The sequence below is a fragment of the Pelobates fuscus genome, chromosome 4 (genome assembly GCF_036172605.1).
Source record: "Pelobates fuscus isolate aPelFus1 chromosome 4, aPelFus1.pri, whole genome shotgun sequence".
NCBI lineage: Eukaryota > Metazoa > Chordata > Amphibia > Anura > Pelobatidae > Pelobates > Pelobates fuscus.
The window spans coordinates 370,949,847-370,963,151 of NC_086320.1; the positions used below are offsets into that span (position 1 = coordinate 370,949,847).

General features: G+C 42.3%; 1 protein-coding gene across 2 annotated transcripts in view; it reads left to right on the forward strand.

The window, feature by feature from the left end:
• The first annotated feature begins 1,450 nt into the window (after positions 1-1,450).
• Positions 1,451-13,305, forward strand: part of WDR48 (WD repeat domain 48) — a 30,545-nt gene continuing 18,690 nt past the window's right edge. For both annotated transcript variants that reach the window (XM_063452714.1, XM_063452715.1), the window contains exons 1-2: positions 1,451-1,547; positions 13,052-13,192. In XM_063452714.1, coding sequence (XP_063308784.1) covers positions 1,500-1,547; positions 13,052-13,192 — 189 coding nt within the window. In that variant the 5' untranslated portion in view covers positions 1,451-1,499. The remainder of the gene's footprint in view (positions 1,548-13,051; positions 13,193-13,305) is intronic.

Consider the following 13,305-nt stretch of genomic DNA (forward strand, 5'->3'; position numbering starts at 1 on the left):
ATGTATTTAAATGTTTCTATCATATCCCCCCTGTCTCGTCTTTCCTCCAAGCTATACATGTTAAGATCCTTCAACCTTTCCTGGTAAGTTTTATCCTGCAATCCATGAACCAGTTTAGTAGCCCTTCTTTGAACTCTCTCTAAGGTATCAATATCCTTCTGAAGATACGGTCTCCAGTACTGTGTACAATACTCCAAGTGAGGTCTCACCAGTGTTCTATACAATGGCATGAGCACTTCCCTCTTTCTACTGCTAATACCTCTCCCTATACAACCAAGCATTCTGCTAGCATTTCCTGCTGCTCTATTACATTGTCTGCCTACCTTTAAGTCCTCAGAAATAATCACCCCTAAATCCCTTTCCTCAGATGTTGAGGTTAGGACTCTATCAAATATTTTGTACTCTACCCTTGGGTTTTTACGTCCAAGATGCATTATCTTGCACTTATCCACATTAAATGTCAGTTGCCACAACTCTGACCATTTTTCTAGTTTACCTAAATCATTTTCCATTTGGCTTATCCCTCCTGGAACATCAACCCTGTTACATATCTTAGTATCATCTAACCATCTGTCTGTATATTTTTCATCTTTCTGTGTATCACCTGATTTATTATTATGAATGAATCAAATCATTATTTTATAATTATTATTATATTATTAATTGTATAATTATGATTCTATTATGTGTCTGTGTATCCAGCAGGTCTTTATCACCTGATTTATCTATTATTATAAATTAATAACATAATTATTATTGATTAATTATATAATTATTATTATATTATTCATTGTATAATAATTATTCTATTATGTGTCTGTGTATCTAGCAGGTCTTTATCACCTGATTTATTTATTATTATAAATTAATAACATAATTATTATTGATTAATTATATAATTATTATTATATTATTCATTGTATAATAATTATTCTATTATGTGTCTGTGTATCTAGCAGGTCTTTATCACCTGATTTATTTATTATTATAAATTAATAACATAATTATTATTGATTAATTATATAATTATTATTATATTATTCATTGCATAATAATTATTCTATTATGTGTCTGTGTATCTAGCAGTTCTTTATCACCTGATTTATCTATTATTATAAATTAATAATATAATTATTATTGATTCATTCTGTTATTATATTATTAATTGTATAATAATTATTTTATATTGTGTTTCTGTATATGTAGCCATCTCCTCTCTACCACGTGTTTTTTCACTTTCTCATTGTGTCAGTGACACCTTATTTTTGATTTGGCGCCATTTTAGAACAGGCTGTTGCTAAGCAACCGGCTCTGGTCTGTCAGGTTCCCGTTCGAATCTAGCGGGAAGCCGAGCCCACTGGCACGCGGCGGAGCCAGGGCGGAAGTGCGTCACCGGCCGCTGCTGGCGGAAGCGCCGAGTCAGGATGGTAAGGGCGGAAAGATCCGAGTCCAGCCGCGCTCTGTGTGCCGGAAATGACGACAGAGTGTCAACATGCAAGATGGCAGCTCATCACAGGCAGAACACGGCCGGGCGGAGGAAAGTTCAGGTAGTGGCGGGCAGCGGGTCCCCGGTGTGGGGCTCCCCATGGAGGGAGCAGGGTGCATGGGGTCCAAGGGGCGACCTGAGCGCCGGGTGCTGGGGCCACCAGGGCCTGGGCAATGGAGGATGGGGGCGGGGCCGAGCTGTCACGGAGGGGACACTAACCGGCCACTTACCGGCTACTAACCTCTGGTGGGGGCACGGGCTGAACACGGGGGTTGAGGGCCCTGCTCAATGAGCTTACATTCTAGAGGGAGTGGGGTAAAGGGTAAGAGTAGGGGTGTGAAGCAGGTTATCAGAAAAGTATACACTGCCCCTCCATTAGTTCCTATCTCACGGACGTCTGTCATACACTACACAACCTTCGGCACTCCAGATACTGTGGACCACATCTCACAATGCTCTTACAGCCATAATGCTGGCAAAGCATCATGGGAGTTGTAATCCAAAACATCTGCAGTGTCGAAGGTTGCCTATCCCTGCTCTAGTAGCTGTCCGTGTGTGTGTGCGCCTGTCGTAGTGTGTGCGCGTGCGTTCCTGTCGTAGTGTGTGCCTGTCAGTGTGCGCGCGTGCCTGTCAGTGTGCGCTCCTTTCAGAGGGTGTGTGTTTAGGTACCTGTCCCCTCCAATCGCATGAGGAAGGTGTTTTTACTCACATTATTTTCCCACGACGTGCCAGTTTTGCTGGTGCTGCTTCAATGGCTGAGATTATCAGTCTTTATGATCTCCGCTAAGCCAGTACCTGTACTTTCCAAAGCATTGGGAGAAAAACACTGTGCTGTGCCAATCAGCAGCTCCTCATTAAGATGCATTGAATTAATGAATCTCTATGAGGAACATTCAGCGCCTCCTTGCAGAACTTTGAGACGCTGAATGTGGGTGCTGACACTGTGCAGTAGTGACCCAGGACTCTTGGACTCTCTAGTGGCTGTCTGAGTGACTGTCATTAGAAGTGTTACTAGCCAGCAATGTAAACACTGCCTTTTAGCTGAAAAGGTTGTGTTTACATTGAAAAGCCAGCAGGGACAGGCTATAGATACCAGAACATCTACATTAATCTGTAGTTGTTCTGGTGACTATAGTGTCCCTTTAAAAACTGCTTTTTTACATAGAAACATAGAATGTGACGGCAGATAAGAACCATTCGGCCCATCTAGTCTGCCCAGTTTTCTAAATACTTTCATTAGTCCCTGGCCTTATCTTATAGTTAGGATAGCCTTATGCCTATCCCACGCATGCTTAAACTCCTTTACTGTGTTAACCTCTACCACTTCAGCTGGAAGGCTATTCCATGCATCCACTACCCTCTCAGTAAAGTAATACTTCCTGATATTTTTAAACCTTTGTCCCTCTAATTTAAGACTACTGTATATACTCGAGTATAAGCCGACCCGAATATAAGCCGAGGCCCCTAATTTTATCCCAAAAAACTGGGAAAACTTATTGACTCGAGTATAAGACTAGGGTGGGAAATGCAGCAGCTACTGGTAAATTTCTAAATAAAATTAGATCCTAAAAAAAATATATTAATTGAATATTTATTTACAGTGTGTGTATAATGAATGCAGTGTGTGCGTATGTGTGTGTATGAGTGCAGCGTGTGTGTATGAGTGCAGCGTGTGTGTATGAGTGCAGCGTGTGTGTATGAGTGCAGCGTGTGTGTGCATGAGTGCAGCGTGTGTGTGCATGAGTGCAGCGTGTGTGTGCATGAGTGCAGCGAGTGTGTGCATGAGTGCAGCGAGTGTGTGCATGAGTGCAGCGAGTGTGTGCATGAGTGCAGCGAGTGTGTGCATGAGTGCAGCGAGTGTGTGCATGAGTGCAGCGAGTGTGTGCATGAGTGCAGCGAGTGTGTGCATGAGTGCAGCGTGTGTGTGCATGAGTGCAGCGTGTGTGTGCATGAGTGCAGCGTGTGTGTGCATGAGTGCAGCGTGTGAATGCAGTGTGTGCAGGGCCGGTGCAAGGATATTTGCCGCCGTAGGCAAAAAACATTTTGCCGCCCCCTCCCCCCACCATATGTCCTGACTTCCCCTCCTCCTCCCTCAATGGTCCTTACCTCCCCACCCCCGTGTTCCTTCACCCCCCCCACCCCCGTGTTCCTTCACCCCCCCCACCCCCGTGTTCCTTCACCCCCCCCCAGTGTTCCTTACCCTCCCCCCCCCCCGTGTTCCTTACCCTCCCCCCCCCCCAGTGGTCCTTACCCTCCCCCCCCCCCCCCAGTGGTCCTTACCCTCCCCCCCCCCCAGTGGTCCTTACCCTCCCCTCCCCTAGTGGTCCTTATCCCACCCCCTCCCTCTCATAGTGGTCCTTATCCCCCCCCTCCCTCCCATAGTGGTCCATATACCCCCCACCCCCTCCCTCCCATAGTGGTCCTTATACCCCCACCCCCTCCCATAGTGGTCCTTATCCCACCCCCTCCCATAGTGGTCCTTATACCCCCCTCCCTCCCATAGTGGTCCTTATACCCCCCTCCCTCCCATAGTGGTCCTTATACCCCCCTCCCTCCAATAGTGGTCCTTATCCCCCCCCTCCCTCCCATAGTGGTCCTTATCCCCCCCCTCCCTCCCATAGTGGTCCTTATACCCCCCTCCCTCCAATAGTGGTCCTTATCCCCCCCCTCCCTCCCGTAGTGGTCCTTATCCCCCCCCTCCCTCCCATAGTGGTCCTTATACCCCCCTCCCTCCAATAGTGGTCCTTATCCCCCCCTCCCTCCCATAGTGGTCCTTATCCCCCCCCCCTCCCTCCCAAAGTGGTCCTTATCCCCCCCCTCCCTCCCATAGTGGTCCTTATCCCCCCCCTCCCTCCCATAGTGGTCCTTATACCCCCCTCCCTCCCATAGTGGTCCTTATACCCCCCCTCCCTCCCATAGTGGTCCTTATCCCACCCCCTCCCATAGTGGTCCTTATACCCCCCCTCCCTCCCATAGTGGTCCTTATACCCCCCTCCCTCCAATAGTGGTCCTTATCCCCCCCTCCCTCCCATAGTGGTCCTTATACCCCCCTCCCTCCCATAGTGGTCCTTATCCCCCCCCTCCCTCCCATAGTGGTCCTTATCCCCCCCCCTCCCTCCCATAGTGGTCCTTATACCCCCTCCCTCCCTCCCATAGTGGTCCTTATACCCCCTCCCTCCCTCCCATAGTGGTCCTTATACCCCCTCCCTCCCTCCCATAGTGGTCCTTATACCCCCTCCCTCCCTCCCATAGTGGTCCTTATACCCCCCCCCCCCCTCCCATAGTTGTCCTTATACCCCTTTTTTTTGTTATTATTAATTTTTTTTTTTTATTATTATTATTTTTTTATTATTATTTCTTATTTTATTTATATTTTTTTTTTCGTCCCCCCTCCCTGCTTGATACATAGCAGGGAGGGGGGCTCCTTCCCTGGTGGTCCAGTGTCATTGGCAGTTCAGTGGGGGGAGAGGGGGGCTGGCAGAGCTGTACTTACCTTTCCTGCAGCTCCTGTCAGCTCTCTCCTCCTCCGCGTGGTCTGTGCAGCTCCCTCTGTAAGCTCACACTGTAAGTATCGCGAGAGCCGCGCTCTCGCGAGATTTACACTGGGAGCTGACCGAGGTGCTGACCGGACGGCGCAGAGGAGGAGAGAGCTGACAGGAGCTGCAGAACAGGTAAGTACAGCTCTGCCAGCCCCCCTCTCCCCCCAGTCTGTATTATGGCAATGCAAATTGCCATAATACAGACCTTGACTCGAGTATAAGCCGAGTTGGGGTTTTTCAGCCCAAAAATGGGCTGAAAAACTCGGCTTATACTCGAGTATATACGGTATGTCCTCTTGTTGTGGTAGTTTTTCTTCTTTTAAATATAGTCTCCTCATTTACTGTGTTGATTCCCTTTATGTATTTAAATGTTTCTATCATATCCCCCCTGTCTCGTCTTTCCTCCAAGCTATACATGTTAAGATCCTTTAACCTTTCCTGGTAAGTTTTATCCTGCAATCCATGAACCAGTTTAGTAGCCCTTCTTTGAACTCTCTCTAAGGTATCAATATCCTTCTGAAGATAGGGTCTCCAGTACTGTGTACAGTACTCCAAGTGAGGTCTCACCAGTGTTCTGTACAATGGCATGAGCACTTCCCCTTTCTACTGCTAATACCTCTCCCTATACAACCAAGCATTCTGCTAGCATTTCCTGCTGCTCTATTACATTGTCTGCCTACCTTTAAGTCATCAGAAATAATCACCCCTAAATCCCTTTCCTCAGATGTTGAGGTTAGGACTCTATCAAATATGTTGTACTCTACCCTTGGGTTTTTACGTCCAAGATGCATTATCTTGCACTTATCCACATTAAATGTCAGTTGCCACAACTCTGACCATTTTTCTAGTTTACCTAAATCATTTTCCATTTGGCTTATCCCTCCTGGAACATCAACCCTGTTACATATCTTAGTATTATCCGCAAAAAGACACACCTTACCATCAAGACCTTCTGCAATATCACTAATAAAAATATTAAAGAGAATGGGTCCAAGTACAGATCCCTGAGGTACCCCACTGGTGACAAGCCCAAGCTTCGAATATACTCCATTGACTACAACCCTCTGTTGCCTGTCACTCAGCCACTGCCTTACCCATTCAACAATATTGGAATCCAAACTCAAAGATTGTAGTTTATTGATAAGCCTTCTATGTGCAACAGTGTCAAAAGCCTTACTGAAATCTAGGTAAGCAATGTCTACTGCACCACCCTGATCTATAATTTTAGTTACCCAATCAAAAAAAATCAATAAGATTAGTTGGGCATGATCTCCCTGAAGTAAACCCATGTTGTCTCTGGTCTTGAAATCCATTTGTTTTTAGATGTTCAACAATCCTATCCTTTAACATGGTTTCCATCACTTTCCCCACTACTGAAGTAAGGCTTACTGGCCTATAGTTGCCCGACTCCTCCCTATTACCTTTCTTGTGAATGGGCACAACATTCGCTAACTTCCAATCTTCTGGGACTACTCCTGTTATCGATGATTGGTTAAATAAATCTGTTAATGGTTTTTCTAGTACACCACTAAGCTCTTTTAATAGCTTTGGGTGTATTCCATCAGGTCCCATTGACTTATTTGTCTTTTTCTCGTTGAAAATTAAACTTTTTCTAGTTGAAAATTAAACATTTAGTCAAAAAACTGTCTCCTAACTTTTTTTTAGCTGGCTCCTAGATTCCAAACAAATTTGTCAAGCCCTGGGTTAAGTACACATTACCTACTTTGCATTTTTGTTTATTGTCCTTACATCTAACCCAGTTGACCTGTTCATGACTTTGAAGTTTACCTCGTTTGACATTGAAAATGTGATTTTGCCCATTGCCGAGTATGCAGTATGAATAGCAGTTGTTTTTTTGGTTTTTTTTTTTTGCATACACATGTTAGTCACTGCATAAAATGGTTATTTTATGTTTCTTGCTACCAGAATCTTTTCTTTTTATTTATTTATTTTGGAGTCTGCAAGGAACTTTTATGAACCAGTAAAGCATTTGCTTTGGTGGAAAAATATTGTTTTAGAGCAAAAGGTACCCAGTAGTTCAGATCTTTAAAGCCTAGATTTATGATCCCAGGTATATTGTGAATGTATTGGATATCCATTCTTCTTGTTAGTTGTAAGGAACATAAGTTGTCATGTTGTGGATTTTTATTTCTATTTGAACAACTAAATTCTTGTAGATGATATTTATCAAAACAAACTGTTGTAAAACAAGGGCAAAGATTTCTCCTTATTCGTTAACAGAAAGCTGAGAGATTTTTTTTTTCTTTTTTTTTTTTCTTTCTGTTTGATAAATATATACAAAAACAAAAGCCCTTCATCAGATGCAGTTTTCTCCTGAGGGGTGATTAATCATGGCACTTAGGGCACCAGCATTGTCGTGGGGTTACTCCACATTTATCATGACAGAATACTCTGACACTTTTTCCACTTACAAATACGATGTAATCCATTTTCCCCCAGAATTGTTCCAGATTCTGTAAGGACTAGACTTATTTTTCTATTTGTTTGGATGTGAGTTGTGAGTCCCTGCTAGTCCAATAAGGAGAATAGTCACACATAGTGAAATGTATAAAAATAAAGCCCTTTTTATTTGATGTTTTTTGTTGATAGTGCTTTCACCATTGTGCATCAGTTTCCAGTATTGTAATACTTTTATATCTGGATAGAGGGAATTTTGTTTTATTTCTAGCCAGGGTACATTGTATCTGTTTGGGGAGAATTCATGGTCTGAAACTGCTGCTGGCTGACAGTGGGCACAGGTAAACTAACTGGAACCATCTTTGGTGGCTTCCTGACTGTAGAAGAGCATATATAGACATTAAGTGGTCCTCCGCAAACAAGAGTGGCTTGACAAAGACATGTCTGGTGTCGAAACAATGTATTTTCACATATGATGGTATAATAAACCTCCATAACACCTTATCGCTGAGGATTGTTTATTGTCTTTATGTGAAGGAGCTTCGGTGGACGAGGAACATTGTCTAGGGCTTAATCCGACACAAGAATTCCTTGGAGTGCCATACGGTTCTAGTCTAATTTCAGAAGAGCATATAGCACCAAAATGAAGCCAGCTTTTACAACTCAGGCCTTGTTTAGCCTTTTATCCTTCCAACATCAATAAAATAACACCTTTAAACTTGGTTATAATACCTAGACCCCAGAAAGTACTTGCAAACTATTGACAAACTAAATGTTTGCAATTGAAATATACTTTGATGAAGATAAGAGTTTATAAGATTTCACTAAAACCCTATATTAAGGGATATAAATTAGGGATCGACCGATATTGATTTTTTTTAGAGCCGATACCGATAATCGATAATCTGTGAACTTTCAGGCCGATAGCCGATAACTTGCCGATATTCTGTACATTTACCATTTTGAAACGGTAAATGCACAAAATAAACATGCCACATGTAGTGGATGAAGTATATTTAGACAGGGGAGCTGTGTGTGTTGTGGATGCAGTGTGTATTTGTGTAGTGTGTATAGTGAATGCAGAGTGTGTATTTGTGTAGTGTGTATAGTGAATGCAGAGTGTGTGTTTGTGTAGTGTGTATAGTGAATGCAGAGTGTGTGTTTGTGTAGTGTGTATAGTGAATGCAGAGTGTGTGTTTGTGTAGTGTGTATAGTGAATGCAGAGTGTGTGTTTGTGTAGCGTGTATAGTGAATGCAGAGTGTGTGTTTGTGTAGCGTGTATAGTGAATGCAGAGTGTGTGTTTGTGTAGCGTGTATAGTGAATGCAGAGTGTGTGTTTGTGTAGTGTGTTTGTGTAGCGTGTATAGTGAATGCAGAGTGTGTTTGTGTAGCGTGTGTATATAATGCAGTGTGTGTTTGTGTAGCGTGTGTATATAATGCAGTGTGTGTTTGTGTAGCGTGTGTATATAATGCAGTGTGTGTTTGTGTAGCGTGTGTATATAATGTAGCGTGTGTATATAATGTAGCGTGTGTATATAATGTAGCGTGTGTATATAATGCAGTGTGTGTTTGTGTAGCGTGTGTATATAATGCAGTGTGTGTTTGTGTAGCGTGTGTATATAATGCAGTGTGTGTTTGTGTAGCGTGTGTATATTACATAGTTACATAGTTACATAGTTAGATAGCTGAAAAGAGACTTGCGTCCATCAAGTTCAGCCTTCCTCACACCTGTTTTTTGCTGTTGATCCAAAAGAAAAGAAAAAAACCCAGTTTGAAGCACAATTTTGCAACAAGCTAGGACAAAAAATTCCTTCTTGACCCCAGAATGGCAGTCAGATTTATCCTTGAATCAAGCAGTTATTACCCTACATTGAAAGATTATATCCTTGAATATTCTGTCTTTGCAAGTATGCATCTAGTAGCTGTTTGAACATCTGTATGGACTCTGATAAAACCACTTCTTCAGGCAGAGAATTCCACATCCTGATTGTTCTTACAGTAAAAAAACCTTTCCTTTGCCTTAGACGAAATCTTCTTTCTTCCAGTCTAAACGCATGGCCTCGTGTCCTATGTAAAGTCCGGTTTGTGAATAGATTTCCACACAATGGTTTGTATTGGCCCCGAATATATTTGTATAATGTTATCATATCCCCTCTCAGGCGACGTTTTTCTAAACTAAATAGGTTTAAATTTGTTAACCTTTCTTCATAGCTGATATGTTCCATTCCTTTTATTAATTTTGTAGCCCGCCTCTGCACTTTTTCTAGTGCCATGATATCCTTCTTTAGAACAGGTGCCCAAAATTGCACAGCATATTCAATATGTGGTCTTACCAGTGATTTATAGAGAGGCAAAATGATATTCTCGTCCCGAGAATGAATGCCCTTTTTCATGCATGACAATACCTTACTGGCCTTGGCCACTGCTGATTGACATTGCACATTGTTGCATAGTTTGTTGTCTATAACAATTCCCAAGTCCTTTTCGTGTGTTGTTATCCCTAATTCGCTTCCATTAAGGGTATACGTTGCTTGTGTATTCTTTACGCCGAAGTGCATAACTTTGCATTTTTCAACATTAAATTTCATCTGCCATTTGAGTGCCCAGTCCCCCAGTCTATCTAAATCCTTCTGCAGCAAAGTAATATCTTGCTCACATTGTATTATTTTACAAAGTTTTGTGTCATCTGCAAACACTGAAACATGACTTTCAATGCTGTCTTCAAGATCATTTATAAAAATGTTAAATAGAAGGGGTCCCAGAACAGACCCCTGAGGGACACCACTTGCCACCTCTGTCCAGCTTGAAAATTTACCATTAACGACAACTCTTTGTATTCTGTTTTTAAGCCAATGTTCTACCCAAGAACAAGCATTTTCATCGAGACCGATTTCCTTGAGTTTGAACACTAATCTTTTGTGTGGAACTGTATCAAATGCCTTGGCAAAATCCAAATAGATCACATCCACTGCAACACCCTGATCTATACTTCTACTTACTTCTTCGTAGAAAGCAATCAAGTTAGTTTGACATGACCTGTGCTTCATAAAACCGTGCTGATTTTTGCTGATAACCATATTCTTCTCAAGGAATTCTTGAATATTATCCCTTAATAACCTTTCAAATATTTTACCAGCCACAGAAGTTAAGCTCACAGGTCTATAATTTCCAGGCAAGGATTTTGAACCCTTTTTGAATATAGGAACCACATCTGCCTTCCTCCAATCCTCCGGAACACTTCCTGAAAGAAAAGAATCTTGAAAGATTAAAAACAGAGGTTCACTTATTTCTACACTTAGTTCCTTAAGTACACGTGGATGGATACCGTCAGGCCCTGGAGCTTTGTTTATATTAACTTTCTTTAGTTGCTGCAGCACATTGTCTTGAGTTAACCAATTACAATTATTCTGCAAGTTTTTAGTAGCAATCATTTGCACATCTATTGCCATATAATGCAGTGTGTTTGTGTAGCGTGTGTATATAATGCAGTGTGTTTGTGTAGTGTGTGTGTATATAATGCAGTGTGTTTGTGTAGTGTGTGTGTATATAATGCAGTGTGTGTATGTAATGCAGTTTGTGTAGTGTGTATGTTTGTGTAGTGTGTATGTGTATGTTTGTAATGCAGTGTGTGTGTGTTTGTGTAGTGATTTAATTTGTGTAAAATGGGGGGGGGGGATTTTTTTATGTTAATTATTTGTATTTTATTTTAATATTTAAATGGTGTTTTTTTTTGTTTCTTTTAGTCCCCCCTCCCTGCTTCTTACCAGGGAGGGGGGATATAGTACTCCCTGGTGGTCCGGTGGTTTAAGTACTGTGGGGGTCCGGTAGCAAGCGCTGACTTACCTTGCCAGCAGCTCCTGCAGCTCCATGTCTAAATCTCGCGGCCCTTAGTGCCGCGCGGAGCGTTGCCATGGTAACCCGTGGCAACGCTCTGCGGCCGCGGGTCTCGCGAGATTTAGACATGGAGCTGCTGGCAAGGTAAGTCAGCGCTTGCTGCCGGACCCCCCAGGACCGCCAGGCTTATAATGAGCCCGGCGGTCCTAGGAGGTATTATCGGCAATATCGGTAGCTATATTGGCCGATACCGATATTGCCGAAAATACCGAATATCGGCCGATAATATCGGTAAAACCGATAATCGGTCGATCCCTAATATAAATCCTGAAAAAGTTTATCTACTGGTACTTTTACTTTTTGCAAAAGGCAATGAACTCTTTTAGACCATGTCAATCTATACATGAATTGGAGATCTGGTTAGGAATTTGCCAAAGTTACTGTTTAATAAAAGAATACTTTGTGAGTGTTTCTCTTTCTACAAAGCTTACCTTGATTTAAAGCAACATCTAACCTGCCAGAATGTAGGCCACTGATCTCCTACCTAATTAGATGCATTTCCTTTGATACATTCCCAGTGGTGTGCAGCTAGGTAGCAGGTGTGCTGTGTAATTTCACCCCAATGCACCTATAACACAGCACCTGCTGCTGTGAAAATTGTCTGGGAGGTGAGGTTCAGAATTTCCTTTCACAAAACACCTCACTGGTAGTTATATGGGCTCCAGAGGAATCCTCCAGGGCAATTACTGAACGCACAAGAATAACAAGTCAATACAGCAGTCTAACCTACAGTATGCTACACTGTGTATAGAGACGAACAGCTGCTTATTGGGGCCTCTTTCACTAACATGAATTATGTGGCTGGATTTGATGCATGCTCTTTAGTGTTTCTCACCTTCCTGCCTGCTGTCAAACCATCTAGTACCATGCTTCTAATTTATATTGTAAGATAATGTCTTTTCTCCTCTCTGACCTTAATAGTTCCTGACACTGCTAATCATAAAGTGTCTTACCAGGAAGGATGCACCGAGGCTTTCTCTTTGAGAATGTTCTGTGGTGTTACTACTCTGTTTAATGATTATCCATCCATCGATCCTTAAAGAATGAAGAGCTGAGTTTTGACCCTGCTGGGAATGTGGCACAAACTGGTTACTTTGTTCAGTAAACCAGATATTGCAGAAAACTTACGAGGGGATAGTAAATAGACCAAATCTCATATTTTTCAAAAATATATATATATATATATATATATATATATATATATTTATTTTTTATTTTTTTTGGGTTGTTAATTATCCACACTTGGTTTAATTACTACATTTTGCATTGTGCTTCGTGGCTGGTGCATTTACTACTGGAATAGGGCATAGTAACGCCCATCGAGAGAGTTTCTAAATAGTTTGGAACCCTGAATTGATGGAGGCAGTGTGACAGAAACCAGTATCTCTGATGTAACCAGCAGGCTGCCATTTTCAGTGGAAAGACAAAATAGAGGCATAATTAGAAGCTCGGGGGAGAAAAATGTAGGGGTCAGCAAATCTTTTAACCCAAAGTAGTGGATAGCGCTAAACGTGTTTGGTAAAAAGTGTAGCACTTATGATAATAGAGATCTTAGAAATCAACAGCAATCACCAAATATGTGTAAAACAATCCAATATCCAGAAAAAGATGTTGCGCTAGAGTATTGTGTCAGCAAATCTTTCTTTACAGCAGTACATAGAGGTAGTAGGTGCTTAGGATTGTTGAATCGTGATTTACAATGCATATTTTGCAGGTCTCTTATGTAATCCGAGATGAAGTGGAAAAGTATAATCGCAATGGCGTCAACGCTTTGCAACTCGATCCCGCCCTAAACAGGCTCTTCACCGCTGGAAGGGATTCTATCATTCGGATATGGAGTGTCAATCAGCACAAGGTGAGTTTCTACATAAGAGAGCGTCCTCTTCCCTTACTAGTGACAAGTTCCATCATCTGTTTTGTGAAGTATAGACTAAACAAGTGTGACATTGAAACAGCGCCATCAGTAGG